At 48.1% G+C, this 18,402-nt stretch overlaps 1 protein-coding gene across 1 annotated transcript; it reads left to right on the top strand.

The window, feature by feature from the left end:
- Window positions 1–26: 26 nt before the first annotated feature.
- LOC131591423 (ankyrin repeat domain-containing protein 16-like) lies at window positions 27–16,601 on the top strand. The gene is made up of 9 exons (XM_058862105.1): window positions 27–37; window positions 2,677–3,018; window positions 4,020–4,240; window positions 7,655–7,697; window positions 8,442–8,550; window positions 9,356–9,517; window positions 12,822–12,900; window positions 14,455–14,629; window positions 15,688–16,601. Coding segments are annotated over exons 2-9 (1,122 nt in total). The 5' UTR covers window positions 27–37; window positions 2,677–2,686; the 3' UTR covers window positions 15,689–16,601.
- Window positions 16,602–18,402: the final 1,801 nt, after the last annotated feature.

Genomic DNA, 18,402 nt, shown 5'->3' on the forward strand with positions numbered 1-18,402 from the left:
CCCGCGCGTGACGTCACGAGGTCTCCGCAGCGCGCGGGTGGGTTGGAAAAGCTGGGAATTTTCCCGCGGGAATTCTGCGGTCTGGGATGAGCTGAGGAGGGAATGTGGGGGGGGGAAGGGAATCCCCGGGCTGCGGGAACGGCCCTATCCCAGAAGCCCCGAAGGAAACGGGAGTTTCTGAATTTTTCCTGAGGGAAAAGGGAATTTCTCCTTTTTTCCTGAGGTAAAAGGGAATTTCTGTGTTTTTCCTGAGGGAAAAGGGAATATCCCGTTCGTTTGGGAGGGAAAAGGGAATTACTGCTTTTCCTGGAAGAAGGGTTGCTGTCTGACTTTCCGCAGGGAAAGAAAAGAATTCGTTTTCCAGAGGAAAAAGAGAATTTAAGATTTTCCTGCGTGAAAAGGAAAATTTATGGATTTCCAGCCGGTTTCTGACTTTCCTAAGAGGAATAGGAATTTTTGAGTTTTCCCAGAGAGAATGGGAATTTTACTCCAGAGGGAGAGGTTGGTTTCTAATTTTCCTGAAGGAAAACAGAAATTCCTGTTTCTCCTGAGGGAGAAACCGATTCCTGGTTTTCCATATGAAAAAGCAAAACTCTGTTTTTCCTGATGGAATGGCTAATTCCTTGTTTTTCCGAGGAAAAAGGAAGTTCCTGGAATTTTAGGTTTTCTGGGGGAAGAGGTAAGATCCTGGTTTTCCTGAGTAAGAAGAAATTGTCCATTTTTTCCTGAGGAAAAAAAGGAGTTTCAGGATTTGCTAAGGGAGACTCTGGTTTCTGTTTTTCCTAAGGAAAGAAGGAATTTCTTTTTGCCTAAAGGAGAGGCCACTTTCCTGAGGGAAACGTTGATTTCTGGTTTTCCAGAGGGAAACATTGGTTCCTGAACTTCCCAATGGAAAAAGAAGCTTCTGGTTTTCCTGAGGGAAAAGAGAAAAAGGAAAGATCAGATCCTAAAGAAAAGGAAATTCTGTTTTCTGAAGGGAGAGACTAGATCCTAATGTTCTCAAGGAAAAATGAAATTTCTGCTTTTATTGAGGGGTGGCTGCTTCTCAAATTCCAGAGGGAGACAAAAATTCCTGGTTTTCCTGAAGGAGAGGCCAGGCCTGGGTTTTCTGAAGGGAAATTTTTCATTATCCTGAGGGAGAATGAAATTCCTGCTCATCATGAGGGAGAGGGCGGTTTGTGGATTTCCTGAGGGAAAAATTTCCATTTTTCTGGAGGCAGACACCAGGCTCTGCTTCTTCTGAGGGGAAACCTCATTCCTGCTTATCCCAAGCCCTCAGACCAACCAGGATATCCCACAAAATCACGATTTTTTTGACCTTTTTCCCCTCAGGCCTGGCTCCATGGTGGAGCAGGAGAGGCTGCGGTGTCTCCTGAGGCTGGTCCAGAAAGGAAACCTGGGATTTCCTGAGGGAAAAATTCCCATTTTTCTGGATGCAAACACCAGGCTCTGCTTCTCCGGAGGGAAAACCTCATTCCTGCTTATCCCGAGCCCCCAAACCAAGCAGGATATCCTGTAAAATCCTGATTTTTTGGCCTCTTTCCCCTCAGGCCTGGCTCCATGGCAGAGCAGGAGAGGCAGTGGCGTCTCTTGAGGCTGATCCAGGAGGGAAACCTGGATGTGCTACAGGATTTGTGAATTTCCTGAGGGAAAAATTCCCACATTTCTGGGTTCAGACACCAGGCTCTGCATGTCCTGAGGGCAAGCCTCATTCCTGCTTATCCCAAGCCCCCAAACCAAGCAGGATATCCCGTAAATTCCATTTTTTTGGCCTTTTTCCCTTCAGGCCTGGCTCCATGGTGGAGTGGGAGAGGCTGTGGTGGCTCCTCATGATGGTCCAGGAGGGAAACCTGGGATTTCCTGAGGGAAAAATTCCCATTTTTCTGGATGCAAACACCAGGCTCTGCTTCTCCTGAGGGGAAACCTCATTCCTGCTTATCCCAACCCCTCAGACCAAGCAGGATATGCCCACAAATTCCAGTTTTTTGGCCTTTTTCCCCTCAGGCCTGGCTCCATGGCAGAGCAGGAGAGGCCGTGGCATCTCTTGAGGCTGGTCCAGGAGGGAAACCTGGATGTGCTACAGGATTTGTGGATTTCCTGAGGGAAAAATTCCCATTTTTCTGGGGGTAGACATCAGGCTCTGCTTCTCCTGAGGGGAAACCTCTTTCCTTCTTATCCCAAGTTCCTGAACCAAGAAGGATATCCCGTAAAATGCCGATTTTTTTGCCTCTTTCCCCTCAGGCCCGGCTCCATGGCCGAGCGGGAGAGGCCGTGGTGGCTCCTCATGATGGTCCAGGAGGGAAACCTGGGATTTCCTGAGGGAAAAATTCCCATTTTTCTGGATGCAAACACCAGGCTCTGCTTCTCCTGAGGGAAAACCTCATTCCTGCTTATCCCAAGCCCCCAAACTAAGCAGGATATCCCGTAAATTCCAGTTTTTTGGCCTTTTTCCCCTCAGGCCTGGCTCCATGGTGGAGTGGGAGAGGCTGTGGTGGCTCCTCATGATGGTCCAGGAGGGAAACCTGGGATTTCCTGAGGGAAAAATTCCCATTTTTCTGGTTGCAAACACCAGGGTCTGCTTCTCCTGAGGGGAAACCTCATTCCTGCTTATCCCAAGCCCCCAAAACAAGCAGGAAATCTCGTAAAATCCCAATTTTTTTGCCTTTTTCCCCTCAGGCCTGGCTCCATGGCGGAGCAGGAGGGGCTGCGGCGCCTCCTCAGACTGGTCCAGGAGGGAAAGCTGGATCTCCTACGGGATGAGCTGAGGCTGGATGAGATTCCAGAGGCTCTCAGCTGGCGCTGGGGACGTTTGGGAGACTCCCTGCTGCACCACGCGGCTCGGTCGGGGCACCGGGATGTGCTGGAATTCCTGATCCAGGAGATCGGGATGGACCCGGAGGTGGCCAACGGGGACTACAAGAGACCCATCCATGAGGCTGCTTCCATGGGACACCAGGAATGTGTGTCCTTCCTCCTGGAGAGAGGGGCCAGCGTGGACTGCTTGAAAAAGGGGGACTGGTAGGTGCTGGGATTTGGGATTGGGATGGGGGAAGGTGGGAATGTGGCTGCTGGAGGTGGTGTTTGGGATCGTGGAATGGATGGGAAAGTGCTTCAGGATCATCCAGTGCCACCTGGGACACCTTCTCCTATCCCAGCCTGCTCCAAGCCTGGCCTTGGACAATCCAGGGATCCAGGGGCTGCTCTGGGAATTCCAGCCCAGACAGGAATTCCTTCCCCGGATCCCATCCATCCCTGCCCTCTGGCAGTGGAAGCCATTCCCTGTGTCCTGTCCTTCTATCCCTTGTCCCCAGTCCCTCTCCAGCTCTCCTGGAGCCCCTTCAGGCTCTGGAATGTGCTGGAAGCTCTCCCTGGATCCTTTCCTTCTCCAGGAGAACATTCCCAGCTCTCCCAGCCTGGCTCCAGCCCTGGAGCAGCTCTGTGGATTCCTCTGGATTTGCTCCAACAGCTCCTTTTGTTGGGATCCCAGAGCTGGACTCCCTGTGGGATCACCTGAGTGGAGCAAAGGGGCAGAATTCCCTTCCCCTGCTGCCCACGCTGTGGATCCAGTTGGATTTTTTTGGAGAAATTCCAGCCCTATCCCTGCTTCCCCCCACTTTTCTCCTAAAAATTGTAAATTCCTGCTCCACTCTTCCCTTAGGGATGGAGATCTCTGGAAAAAGGAAACAAGGATTCTCCCCAGCTCCCTGATGAAAGCCTGGGAGGCTCCTTTGGAGCCACAAATCCAAAGGCTGCATTCCAGAGCTGGGAATTGAGATTCCACGAGCCTGGATAAAACCAGGGAGCTCTGCACTTCCTAAGGCATATCCAAACCTTTGGAAAAAGTCTCATTTGCCTTAAAATCATGGAATGCTCTGAGGGACTGCACAGAAAAGGAGCTGAAGTATTCCCAACCTGGAAAACCAGTGCTATAAAATCTCCTGGATCCTCAGGCAAAGCAGCTGAATCCAGGTGGGGATTTCTCATCCCAGGTTATTTTATTCCCCCGGATTTTCTTCCAGGACTCCCCTGATGATGGCTTGCACCAGGAAAAACTTGGAAGTGATCAAAACTCTGGTGGAGCACAGAGCCAATCCCTTGTTGAGGAATAAGGATGGCTGGAATTGCTTCCACATTGCCAGCAGGGAAGGGCATCCCGAGGTTCTCCGGTTCCTGCTGGATGTGTTCCCAAACTGCTGGGACACGGAGAGCACCACGAGGAGAACTCCTCTGCACACAGCAGGTACGGATCCACCTCCCAGGAAGTCCGGGAGAGCAGGAAAGGGAAATTCCAGCTTATTTTGGAGAAAGAAAAAAATAATCAGGGAGAAGGGATCCATGCTGGGATCTTCTGCTGGCTTTGGGATCGAGTTCATCTCTGCCTGGCAAAGGTGGAGCTCCCTTCACTTGGAATATGGATCTGATTTTCCTTCCTGGTGTTTCCTGCTCCTGGAAAACCTCCCCAGCTCCAAGCACATCCCGGTGTTTTCAATCCCTGAAAGCAGCAGAGCTGCTGAGAGGAACCTTTGGATTTTGGGGAGGTTTATGTTGGATATTGGGAAAGTTCCTTCATGGAAAGGCTTGTGAGCATTGGAATGAGCTGCCCAGGGCAGGGCTGGAGTCCCCATTCCCGGAGGGATTTCAGATCCATGTGGATGTGGCACGGTGGCAGTGCTGGGAATGATTCGGCTCGAGCACTTTTCCAACCAAAATCACTCCCTGATTCCAAGAATAAACTCCAAATTTGGGATTTCCCTTGCTCTCATCCCACGGTGTGAGAATTCCAGAGGGACCTTCCTGCAAAGGGGAGGGACAATCCCTGCTGGGAATACCCAGGAGCTGTCCTTGGAGCCCACCACATCCCATTCCCTTTTCCTTGCTTTGAAGGGATATTTCGAGGGAATGGGCAGCTTCAGGAATCCCTAAAGCCATCCTCAGGATTGTTGGGAAGCAGGAGGGCTCAGACCACATCCAGAGTGGGAATTGGGCTGCGTATCCCAGGTCTCAGCAGGAGAGATGAGCCCTGGCTACCCAAATTCCTTTCCCAAAGAATTTAATGGGGATTGACTCCCTGGAAAAACCTGAGGTGTTGGGAGGAGCTCCTGCTGGGCTGTCATTCCCGTGGCTTTTCCAGTCACTCTTGGCTCATCAGCTGTGACAATTCCAGCCCTTGGGCACCACTGAGTCCTTGTGCTTGACCTGGGAATGAAAAAAAAAACAGGGAATGAGTTGTTTTTGGGATCAGAGCAGGTTGCCTGAAGCGGCTAATCCCGATTTTTCCAGTGTTCTCCCATCCCTGCCTTCTTCCAGGTGGTGTTTCCATGGAATTGGCAGCTCCTCTCCCAGCAGGAGGGGGATATTGGGCTGGGATCTGGGACTCAGGGGGGACAATTGGACATTCCAGGGTCAGGGTGAGCTCTGGGATTTGGGATTATCCAAATTTGGGAATTTTTACCTTGAACCAAAGTCTTCTCCCTGCCTTGGGATATGGGAATAAATTGTGATCCCAGAGCTGGACTCCATGTGGGATCACCTGAGTTGAACAAAGGGGCAGAATTCCCTCAGAATTCCCTTCCCCTGCTGCCCACGCTGTGCATCCAGTTGGATTTTTGGGAGAAATTCCAGCCTTATCCCTGCTTCCTTCCCTTTTCTCCTAAAAATTGTAAATTCCTGTTCTGCTCTTCCATTAAGGATGGAAACTTCTGGAAAAAGAAATCTTTCTTTGGCAAAGCCACCCATCCACAATTTGGGTGGATTTCTGGAATTTCCTCTTCCAGCCAGACCCTGGGAATGGGGAAGGGCTGGAATGATGGAATTGGGGAATTACAATTTAACCCTCCCACTGTCCCTGGTTCAGTTTGATCCCAAACTGCTCCTCCCTGGTATCCCCACGCTTTTCCCAGTGGATATTCCCAGCTCCCGAGGCAGGAGGGGCTGTGGGGGGAATCCTGTCAGGATAAACTGCCTTTTCCATGGATTTTCCATGGATTTTCCATGGATTTTCCATGGATTTTCCATGGATTTCCATCCCAGAGCTGTGGCTGTAACCCGTGAGCAGGCCAGCTGCCTTCCTGCATTTGCTCAGGGGTCATTTTCGCGCTCTTGCAATTATTTTTTATTATTTTTTTATATTATTTTATTATTATATTTATTTAATTATATTTATGACAGGTCATTTTCTCTCTCCTGCAATTATTTTTTATATTAATATTTTATATTATTTTTTATTATATTTATTTTATTATATTTATGAGGGGTCATTTTCTCCCTCCTGCAATTATTTTGATATTAATTTTTAACATTATTTTATTATATTTATATTTATTATTTTATTATTTATTTATATTTATGTTTTTATATTATATTTATTTTATTATATTTGAGGGGTCGTTTTCTCCCTCCTGCAATTATTTTGATATTAATTTTTAATATTGTTTTCATTATATTTATATTTATTATATTTATATTTATTATTTTCATATTTATTATATTTATATTTATTATATTTATATTTATTTATATATATTTATTTTTTTATATTTATGAGGGGTCGTTTTCTCCCCCCTGTAATTATTTTTCTATTAATTTTTTGTATTATTTTATTATATTTATTCTATATTTATTATATTTATTTTATTATATTTATGAGAAGTAGTTTCTCCTGCAATTATTTATATATTAATTTTTATATTACTTTTATTACAGTTATATTTATTATATTTATTTTATTATATTTACATTTTTTACGTTTATATTTATTATGTTTATTATATTAATAAGGATTGATTCCTTCAGCTTTGTTGCTTCTTCAATCCCAAGGGAAGAAAGCTGGGAATTAGAGGAAGTGGATCCCAGCTTTCCTGTGCCTCTCTTCCTGATAAAAGATGGAATTGTGCTGCTTGGAGGGATTTTTCTTCCCCATGATTTGTGTTTTCCATCAGCTCAGAACGGTCAAAAAGCCAAAATCTGGGAATTCCTCCCTGGGATTCCAGCTGGAAGCTGTTCCTGGGAGCACACATTTCCCAGGATCCCTTTTTCCATCACCTGATGGAGCAGCTCCAGCCTTGCTTTGATATTTTGGTTTTTTTTTTCCTCTTGAATATATTCCATTTGTTTTGCAAAATAACCTGCAAGGGGAAAAAAAAAATAACAAAAAGCTGGATCAAAGCTTTGATCCAGTGAAAAATGTTTAAAAAACCTGGAAAAACCAGGAATATTTCAGTGCCTCAGGTCCAAATCCTCCCCCTCTGTTGTTGTTTTCCCTCTGAGATGAGATGGGAGTGGCTGAGGAGGGCTGGGAATATTATCCAGCATTTCCTTTGTCTTCCTCTGGCTTCTCCCAGATCCCAACTCGGGAATGAACAAATAACTCGGAGAATCCCTTTTAGTTCCAGCTGAATCCTGTGGCAGATTCAATCCAGGCAGTTCCCATTCCACACCTTTTCCCTGCTTTACCTCACATTTCCCGGTGGGATCAGAGGAAAAGAAACCTTTTTTTATTTTAATCCCACCCAAAAACTGATGGGATTAAAAACCCCTTGAATCCCGAGCTCCTTCCCTCATCCCAAAAGGATCAACACCCCAAGCTGTAGGAACACAAAACCACAAAACACAATCAATCCATGTTTTTCCTGCTTTTTTTCCCATCTTTTCCCAGCGATGCACGGCTGTTCCCAGGTCGTGGAGCTTCTCCTGGAGCGGTAAGCAGGCTCCTTCCAGCTTTTCCAGCTTTTCCTCCCCCACCTCCCATTCCCTGCCAGCATTTGGACACAAAGGATGCTTGTGCTGCTCCTGCCCTGCCCCTCCATCCCCAGGCTGCCTTTTCCAGGTTTTTCCCAGCTGGGAATGAGACAAGGATTCCCTGGGGATGGGCTCCCTCTTGGTTATGACACAAATCCCAGTTATGTAACTTTCTTTTCCCTGCTGATTCATTCCCAAAGGGATTCCTGGCAGCTTCCCTAAGCTGGGTTTATCCTTTCCTGGCTCCTGGGGAAATTGCTGGGAAGTGGCTTTAAAGCAGCTTTGTTCCCTTCCTAAATTCCCAGACCAGCTTTTCCTGGGAATTGCAGCTCATCCCAACCTTTATGCTTGGCCCAGCATGAAGAACTCCATGATCTTTAATTCAGTTTTAATTCAGTTTTCCCTCGTTTTCACTGGAATGAGACTGGTGGGCTCTTGATTTTGCACATCATTCCATGAGGATCTGGTTATTCCCTGCTTCCAGGCCCTCTGCTCAGGGAAAAAGGGAATTACAAACGAGCTGAACCAGATCCCTGATCCCCCCAAAAAAAAAACCATTCCCCAAACCCTAAAACCCACCAAGCCAGGGGACGTGGATGAGCTTTATATATTCCATTTCCAATCCCAGCTGCTGAGAGTCTCCTTCCAGAAGGATTTTGGAGCTGCCAGCAGCTGTATCCCGGTTTTTCCTCCTGGATTCCCAGGTGCCAGTACCAGCCTGACAGCAGGGACAGCTGTGGGGTCACTCCCTTCATGGATGCTCTCCAGAACGGACACGTCGGCATCGCCCGGCTGCTCCTGGAAAAACACCAGGTGAGTGCCACAATTCCTCACTGCCTTTCCCAGGATCCTCATCCTCACTGGGGAAGCCAATTCCCAAATTGGAAAGAAAGGAATTGTGGTAAAAAAAAAAAAGTAATTCCCTCCTGGAGATGGGAAGGGTTTGGTTGAGTGAGGTCAGTGGGAATCATGGAATGGTTTGGGTTGGAAAGAGCTTAAAAATCATTTCATTCCATCCCCTCCTTCCATGGGCAGGGACAGCTCCCACCATCCCAGGTGGCTCCAGGCTCCATCCAGCCTGGCCTTGGGCACTTCCAGGGATCCAGGGGCAGCCACAGCTTTTGTGGGATGGTGACAGCAGGAGGGGTCAGGACATTGCCAGCGCTCCAGGGGCAGCTGTGTCAGAGCTCTTGGAATGCCAGAGGCCATGGAGAAGGTGGAAATGTCCATCCATGAGTTATCCAGAGCTCCTCCCTGCCCTCCCTCTCTCCTGGCAGCTCCTGTGCTCTCTCCCAAAAATCCCTGATTTCCTCCAGGGAATGCTATTGGAGCGTGCTGGAGGAACCAGAGCACTGCAGTCAATAATTTATTGATGATTGATTGATTGATTGATTGATTCCTGGATGATCCCAGCAGGCTGGGGCTCCCTCATGGCTGATCTCCCAGAGCTGTTGGGAACTTTGCCGTGGTTTTACCCTCACGTTCCAGGCACTGAGGGTGGGAGACCTTGGAAACCTCCTGGAAGTTTCCAGACAGCGCCTGTACCTCCAGAGGGTGGTGCTGTCATTTGGGATGAGCCCCCTTTGTGTGTTATTCCCATGATATTCCTGAATTCCAGGCCTGTCCCACAGCTGTGGATGCCCTGGGTGCTCAGGCCCTGCACAGAGCAGCTGTGACAGCCCAGGATGGATCCATCCAGTTCCTGGTGTCCGAGCTGGGCGTGGATGTCAACGGGAGAGCGACGTCCCTGCGGCTGCCAGCCCTGCACTACGCTGCCAAGGTTTGTCCCTGCTCCCAAATTCCCCTGGAAAAGCTTGTGCCAGGCACCTCAGCCAGGCTGGATCAGGTGTTTGTTGCCACCATGGGTTTGTATTCCTGGCTCATCCTCTGCTCCTGACTGGTCCCATTCCCTGTTTTCTGGGCAGCAGGGAGAGGGGAGATCCCACCTGGAGCAGCAGATCCCAGCCCTGGGACCAACATCAGGAGGATCTGGAGAGTCCAGAGGAATCCATGGAGCTGCTCCAGGGCTGGAGCCAGGCTGGGAGAGCTGGGAATGTTCTCCTGGAGAAGGGAAGGATCCAGGGAGAGCTTCCAGCACATTCCAGGGCCTGCAGGGGCTCCAGGAGAGCTGGAATTTGGGAAAGGCCTGGAGGGACAGGAGACAGGGAATGGCTTCAGATTGGAAAAGGGGAATTGGGATGGGATTTTGGGAAGGGCCGGTCTGGTGAGAATTCCAAGCTGTTTTTCCAAGCTTTGTGTGACACCTGGAGCTTCCACGAGCGCATCCCAACCTCTGCATGCAGGGGAGATGCCAAATCCATGGATACATTTGCTCTGGAAGCAACACCATGGATCCATCCCAGGCTTTTTTGGGCATTTTGCATTCCCTGGCTTCCAATTTACTGGAATTTCTGCTGGGGCTTTTCCCTGGAGGGGGGAGGAACAGAGACAAAAATTGGGTATTTCCTGCTTATTTTTCACCTGAGGAGCTCCAATGCCGCCTCCTCCTGCTAAAATTTATCTGGAATATCTGGAGATATTTATCTGGAGAGTCCAGAGGAGTGCATGGAGCTGCTCCAGTGCTGGAGCCAGGCTGGGAGAGCTGGGAATGTTCTCCTGGAGAAGGGAAGGATCCAGGGAGAGCTTCCAGCACATTCCAGGGCCTGGAGGGGCTCCAGGAGAGCTGGAGAGGGACTGGGGACAAGGCCTGGAGGGACAGGACACAGGGAATGGCTTCCACTGCCAGAGGGCAGGGATGGATGGGATCTGGGGAAGGAATTCCTGGCTGGGCTGGAATTCCCAGAGCAGCCCCTGGATCCCTGGAATGTCCAAGGCCAGGTTGGATGGGGCTTGGAGCAGCCTGGGATGGTGTGAGGTGTCCCTGCCATGGCAGGGGTGGCACTGGGTGGGTTCTGAGGTCCTTCCCACCCCAAGAATTCCATGTTTGTGTCCAGCTGCCAGCTGGGGAGGGACAGGAGATGTGGCAAAGGAGAGCTGGGAAGGTGGGGGAAGCTCCTGGGATTTTATCTGTGTCCTTCACACTGGAGTTGTTTTGAATTCCAGAGCCACTGGAGCTTTCTCCTCCTCCCAGCCCATGTGGGAGGCAGAGCTGTGAGTCCTGCAACATTCCCTGGGAATGCAGAGCAGATCCCAAAACTTCCCAGCTGGCCAGGATCCCTCCTGGGATCTGGGATCTGTTAAATCCAGATCTCTGAGCCTTGTGGTGGGAATAAATCCCCATCCCAGTGCCCTGCTCCTACAAAACCTGGGAATTGCAGAGCAGATCCCAAAACTTCCCAGCTGACCAGGATCATTTCTGGGATCTGTTAAATCCAGATCTCTGAGCCTTGTGGGAATAAATCCCCATCCCAGTGCTCTGCTCCTACAAAACCATCCGTGCCATTCCCTGGGAATGCAGAGCAGATCCCAAAACTTCCCAGCTGACCAGGATCCCTCCTGGGATCTGTTAAATCCAGATCTCTGAGCCTTGTGTTGGGAATAAATCCCCATCCCAGTGCCCTGCTCCTACAAAACCTGGGAATTGCAGAACAGATCCCAAAACTTCCCAGCTGGCCAGGATCATTTCTGGGATCTGTTAAATCCAGATCTCTGAGCCTTGTGGGAATAAATCCCCATCCCAGTGCTCTGCTCCTACAAAACCATCCATGCCATTCCCTGGGAATGCTGGCTCCATCCAGCCGTGCCCGCTCCCACAAAGGAGCCCTTTCTCCCGTTTTCCCGGCCTCTTGCTCCCAGGATCCACATCCAAAGCCCTTCTGGTTGCCAAGGGTACGTGGAACAGCTCTGGGGGGAATATAACGTGCCTTGGAGCAAATCCAGCAAATCCTGGGATTTGGGAATGATTGGATGGGATTCTCTCCCTTCCCCGGTGTCACTTTGTATTTACAGCAGCATTTGTTTGTGGTTTTATCTCCCTTTTTTCTTATTCTCTTGCATTTCTAAACACAGGAAAATCAAATTATTTTTTTTTTAATTTGCTGCCAGGCCGGTGGCAGCTACAGCAATTCCTGGCTTTGCCATGGAATTGGATTTGCAGGGAAATGGGAGCCTCAGGAACAGGGAAGATGCTGTGGAATCCTATGGGAATAGGGGGGAAAAAAAGAGTGGGTGGGGGATAAAAATAAGAGCTTTCCATTCCCAGGCCTCAGGACAAAGACTTAATTCATGGCACTGAGGATGGAATTCCAAAATCAGGCGTGTTATTTAGGGAGAAAGGATTTATTTCTGGAAAAGCCTCTGCAGGGAGCTGGGGGTTGGGCTGGGTTTTCCCCTGTGGAATTTGAAATTCCTGGCAGAGGAAGGAGGGAGGACACTGTGGATCGTGGCTGGGTCTTCTCCCAGGGAAGAAGAGGAATTCCTGGAGGAATTATTTGGGAAATTCCGGTGCCTGAGGGAGGCAGATGAGCAATGGCCCAGATCAGCAACAGGTTCTGCTCCTTGGGTTGGAATAACCCTGGAAAAATCAACTCCAGATCCTCTGGGAATCCTGGAGGGGTTTGAAACTCAGAGTTGGAGAGAGCTCCAGGGCTGGAGCCAGGCTGGGAGAGCTGGGAATGTTCCCCTGGAAAAGGGGAGAGCTTCCAGAACATTCCAGGGCCTGCAGGGGCTCCAGGAGAGCTGGAATTTGGGAAAGGCCTGGAGGGACAGGACACAGGGAATGGCTTCCCACTGCCAGAGGGATGGATGGGATTTGGGAAGGAATTCCCAGAGCAGCTGTGGCTGCCCCAAATCCCTGGAATGTCGAAGGCCAGCTTGGAGCAGCCTGGGATAGGGAAGGTATTCCTGTTGGAAATTGATGATCTTTAAGGATTTTTTCCAACCCAAACCATTCTGGGATTTTTAGGAAGGTGCCTGGTGGGACCTTTCTGGCCAATTCCCGTGGGATCACAGCAGCTGGAGCAATTCCTGCCTCATGGATCTGATCTTCCCTGCCACAGGCAGCTGACCTTGATTTCCATCTGCTCCAAGATCCTCTGGATCCCCCAGACCTGAGCAGGACAGAGCAATTCCAGGTCAGGGATGGATCCGAGCACAGAGCTGATCCCAAATTCCACCCTCTGCAGGAAGGACATGGACAAACCATCCAGACCCTGCTGTCCCTCGGTGCTGATATCCAGGCTAAGGATGGGAAGGGCCGTTCTGGTGAGAATTCCAAGCTGTTTTTCCAAGCTTTATGTGACACCTGGAGCTTCCACAAGCGCATCCCAACCTCTGCATGCAGGGGAGATGCCAAATCCATGGATACATTTGCTCTGGGAGCAACACCATGGATCCATCCCAGGGTTTTTTTTGGGCATTTTGCATTCCCTGGCTTCCAATTTACTGGAATTTCTGCTGGAGCTTTTCCCTGGGAGGGGCTGGGGGAAGAACAGAGACACAAATTGGGAATTCTCTGCTTATTTTTCACCTGAGGAGCTCCAATGCCGTCTCCTCCCGCTGAAATTTCTCTGGAATGATCCTGTTGGAAGCAGGTTGGATGGACAAACACATGGATCGAGCTCTCCAACCTCAATTCCTCAGCAAATCAGCCTGGAAATGGCTGATGAGCAAATAATACCAGGGAGCTGGCACGGAAATAGAGTTGCTATAGCGATGCCGGAGAGTCGGCATTCCCAGCGGGAAAAGCTCAGGCAAGCTCTTGCATCAGCATCTCCCAAAAAAAAACCCAAAAACCAAAAAAAAAACCTAAAAAAATTAAAAATTTGGGAATAAAAAAATGGACAAATGGTTTCAGCCACTGGGGAATTGCCCAGCCCTGGGGTTTGGTGAAAGGTTTTAGCGGAGCCGCCTCTCCCTCCGCCCCCTCTGGGATTAAATCCGAGCTCTGCTGAGCTCATCCAGCCCTGGGATGTTTTTTCCTGTTGCTTCTCCTTGGGTCACTGCGTCCTTGGGAAGCTTCTCATCCACAGCAGGATTATCCAGAGGGATCAGGAAGCCTCGTTTGGATTACAGGGAGATTGTTAACAGTGAGGGTGGGGAAGAGTTGGGTTGGAATTCCCAGAGCAGCTGTGGCTGCCCCGGATCCCGGGAATGGCCAAGGAAGGGTTGGAGCAGCCTGGGATGGTGGGAGGTGTCCCTGGAATGAGCTCTGAGCTCCCTTCCCATCCCAAAGCATTCCGGGATTCTGGGATTTGGGAGGCTCCGAATCCATCCCGAGGGATTTTTCTGGGAAATGGGGATGGAAAAGAGAGGGAAAGGGAAGGGAGAGCCTTGGTGGCTTCCTGAGATTCCAAGGAAAGCCCCCGGGTCCATCAATTCCTTGGAGAGGAGATGGATCCAATGTCAGGCTCTGGAGCCAGGCTGGGAGAGCTGGGAATGTTCTCCTGGAGAAGGGAAGGATCCAGGGAGAGCTTCCAGCACATTCCAGGGCCTGGAGGGGCTCCAGGAGAGCTGGAATTTGGGAAAGGCCTGGAGGGGCAGGAGCCAGGGAATGGCTCCAGATTGGAAAAGAGGATTTTGGGATGGGATTTGGGAAGGAATTTTGGGACAGTGGAAGCTCCCTGTCCATGGCAGCAGGATGGAAGCTCACACTCAATGATCCCAAGATTAATTCCACAACTTCTTCCCAACCCAAACCGCTCCACCATTCCACACTGGGAAAAAACCACCATTTCCCCCCCTCCACCTGTTTCCTTCCATGGGAATCCCGGATTTTATCCCAGAGAAGGATGAGCCCAGCTGGTTGTGTCCCCCCAGCCCTGCACGCGGCCGGCGCCGGGCAGCGCGCCGAGGCCGCCGGCGTCCTGCTGCGAGCCGGGCTCCGCGACGCTCGGGATAACTCGGGAATGCTGGCACGGCAGCTGGCCAGGAAGCCGGAGATCATCCGGGTTTTCCAGGGAATGCAAGAGGAAAGCTGCTCCTTTTCCACGTGGTACGTTGGTTATCCCTTCCCTCAGGGAAATATTGATTCAAATGTTGGGATTTTTACCCGGAATCGAGCGGAGGAGCCGAGCTGGATTGGGAAGTGGATTTAGGAGAAATGTTTGAAATAGGATTATTTCCAAAGGTCGTGGAGGGGATGGGGCTGGGCTCTTCCCTGGGACAGGTTTTCCAAAAAAATTGTGGCTGTTCCATCCTTGGAAGTGTCCAAGGCCAGGTTGGAGCAACCTGGGAGAGTGGGAGGTGTTCCCTTGGTTTGGAATTAGATCATCTTTAGGTCCTTTCCCACCTAAACAATTCCATGTTTTTATCATGTTCCTGCCTCTGATAAAAATAATTTTATTATTTATAATGATAAATTCTAGAATTTATAGTAAGTTATATATATATTATATATATTACATATAATATATATGTAATTTTATATATTACATTAATATATATTATATTATATTTATATCTATATATTATATTATATATCTATTATATATTATATTTATTGTATATTATATATAATTATATATTATATTGTATAATAAATATATAAAATTATATATAATATAATAACTTATAATCAGTATAATAATTTATAATTAAAATCGAAGAAAATAGAAGAAAAAATAGAAAATAGAAGAATTGTAAGAATTATAATAATTTTAATAATTTATATGTAGTATTCCATAGAATATTATATAGAATATATAATATAGATAATAATTATAGTAATTTATAAATTATATAAATTATATAAATAATAAGTAGACATGATATAATGATCCAGGCATTATATAAATTATATAAATAATTTATAAATAATAAAAATAATTTTATTTTGTTTATGTATAATAATAATTATATATTTTATATAATATATAATTATGTATTTTATAGAATTAATTATTAATTACTAATTAATTATTAATTAGAATAATTACATATTTAATAGAATTCATTGTATATTATTATGTATAAATAAATTTATTATATTTTAAATTATTTATTTACTTATTATAAATTTATAATAAATTTATTTTCTTCTTTCATTTCCAGATTCCAGGGTTGAGCTTCCCCTCTTCCCATGCAGCTCCCTGAAACAGAACCATCCAAGGAAATCTCCACTTCTCGTGATCCTCACGGCTTTTCCTGGGAATTTCCACACAAAATCCACCTGGATCATTGATTTTCCAGCTCTTCATTGACCTGCTCTCCCCTAATCCCTGAAATTCCTGGAATTTTGAGACTCTTGAAGCTGCACCAACTTTTTCAATCCTTTTTGCATCCCACAGCTGATCCCAAAATCTGCAGGAATCCGTGGTGGGACTTCAGCCTTGGGAGGACACCGGGAATCTTTGGATCAGACTGAAATAAAGGAGGTGTTTTATTCCAGATTGGAATGCTGGGTAATTCCCAGAACCCATGAACTTTAAATCCCAAAAAATCTGCTCTTGGAAACCTGGAATTCACAACAAGGTAAGAGCAGCTACAGCTGTTTGGTTTGTGCAGCTGGAATGATAAATTCCATAAAAAAAATGATGTGTCCTCGTCTGTTTGAAATGCCAGGACTTAAAAACTCATGGAATTCTGCTTTTTTTGGGATGGCAGAGGTTAAAAATCAGGAAGGGAATGAGTTAAGTTGTGCTCATGGATGGGTTTGAGTGGGAAATTCCCACTCAAACTCTCAGGAATTGTGGTGGGAGCTGTATCCAGCCCTGGGTTGGTAAGGAAATGGTGAGGAAATTTTTATTCCTCTAAAAATCCCGGATCCTTCCATAAATCCAGCTCTTTCCTACAGCTGGAAATGCAAGGGGCTGCTTCATTCCTATTTATTTCTAATTTTAATAAACCATGGAATTGCTGTGTCCTCCCAATATCCCTAAAATTTTTTATCCATAAAAACCGGGATTGCTGACGAGCCTGTGAAAAATCAGAGGGAATGTTTCCAAATATCCATGGAAACACAAATGGGAAACTCCTTAAAAACATGAAAACACCTTCAAAACACAAAGGGGAACGTGCATAAATTTTGAGGGTCGGGAAAAGACCGTGGATTCAGTTTTATTCCTGAAAAATTCACAGAGAGAAAAGCCCTTCCCGTTCTTTTTTCCAGCTGCAGGGATTTAACAAACCTTTGTGTCCCTGGGAATGAATCCCACCACATTCCCATGGGAATGGCTCCCAGGGAGCCCAGGGAAGCAGCCTGGAGCAGAGCCCAGGAGAACAAAGCTTTGGAATTGTTGTTCCTCCACCTTTCCCAGCCTTGGCGCTGGGGCAGAAAAAATTCCAGGTGTGGCAGGTGCAGGGAATCCTGGAGTCCTGGAATGGTTTGGGTTGGAAGGATCATCCACTTCCAGCACTTCCACCATCCCAGGATGCTCCAAGCCCTGTCCAACCCAGCCTTGGACATTCCAGGGATCTGGGGCAGCCACAGCTTCTCTGGGAATTCCAGCCCAGCCAGGAATTCCTTCCAAAATCCCATCCCAATCTCCCCTTTTCCAATCTGGAGCCGTTTCCAGGCTTTTCCCAAATTCCAGCTCTCCTGGAGCCCCTCCAGGTCCTGGAATGTGCTGGAAGCTCTCCCTGGATCCTTCCCTTCTCCAGGAGAACATTCCCAGCTCTCCCAGCCTGGCTCAGAGCAGAGGGGCTCCAGCCCTGGAGCAATTCCATGGATTCCTCTGGATTTGCTCCAGGTCCTCCTCCAGCCTCCCACTCCTGCCCAGGCAGCCTCTCCAGGTTTTCCTGGGATGATGCTGAGGGTGAGGGATTGCTCCGAGTCCCCTCTGGGATCTTTCCATGGAATCCTGGGATGGTTGAGGTCGGGAAAGGCCTCGTTGAGGAACTGTCCCCCAGCACAGCCGTGTCCCCAAGTGCCACCTCCAGCGGACCCTGAAATCCCTGCGGGGATGGGGATTCTCCTGGGCTTTTCCCAGATTCCCTTTGGGATTTTCCTTCCCACTCCTCCAGGGATTCACTCCCTGGCTCTCCTCTCCCAATCCTGCTGCCAGACACGATCCAAGAGCTTGAGGAGCTGCTGCTGCTGCTGCCCATGGATCACCATCCATCCCTTTTTCCTCCTCATCCTCATCCAGGCCACATTCCAGCTCCAGGAACCTCCACACGGACATTCCCTGGATCCTCCCGCCAGGTGCCACCGCCGCTCCCACCCCGAGCTGCGCGTGTCCCCACGGGATGAGAATTCCTGCTGGGGGCTGAAGCAGAGCTGTGGTTTTTCCTTCCTGGAATGCTGGAATTCCTGGAATTCTGCCCTCCTGGAATTCTGCCTTCCTGGAATCCTCCCTTCCTTCCTTCCTGGAATCAACCCTTCCTTCTTTCCTGGAATTCTTCCTGGAATCCTTTCTGGATTTCTTCATTCCTTCCTTTCTGGAATCAACCCTTCTTTCTTTCCTGGAATTCTTCCTTCCTTCCTTCTTGGAATTCTTTGTGGAATCAACCCTTTCATCCTTCCTGGAATTCTTTCTTCCTTCCTTCCTGGAATTCTTCTTAAAATTCTTTCTGGAATCAATCCTTTCTTCCTCCCTGGAATTCTTCCTTCCTTCTTTCCTGGAATTCTTTCTGGAATCAACCCTTTCTTCCTTCCTGGAATTCTTCCTGGAATTCTTCCTGGAATTCTTCCTGGAATTCTTCCTGGAATCAATCCTTCCTTTCTGGATTTCTTCATTCCTTCCTTCCTGGAATCAACCCTTCCTTCCTGGAATTCTTTCTTCCTTCCTTCCTGGAATTCTTCCTGGAATTCTTTCTGGAACCAAT

This window comes from Poecile atricapillus, chromosome W (genome assembly GCF_030490865.1).
Source record: "Poecile atricapillus isolate bPoeAtr1 chromosome W, bPoeAtr1.hap1, whole genome shotgun sequence".
NCBI lineage: Eukaryota > Metazoa > Chordata > Aves > Passeriformes > Paridae > Poecile > Poecile atricapillus.

What these genes read in the sequence shown, in the direction of transcription:
- LOC131591423 (XM_058862105.1), top strand. Translation starts at nt 2,687, where the DNA reads ATGGCGGAGCAGGAGGGGCTGCGGCGCCTCCTCAGACTGGTCCAGGAG. An exon ending in GTGGAGCTTCTCCTGGAGCG is followed by an intron (nt 7,698 to 8,441) that starts GTAAGCAGGCTC and finishes CTGGATTCCCAG; the next exon opens with GTGCCAGTACCAGCCTGACA. An exon ending in CCCTGCACTACGCTGCCAAG is followed by an intron (nt 9,518 to 12,821) that starts GTTTGTCCCTGC and finishes CACCCTCTGCAG; the next exon opens with GAAGGACATGGACAAACCAT.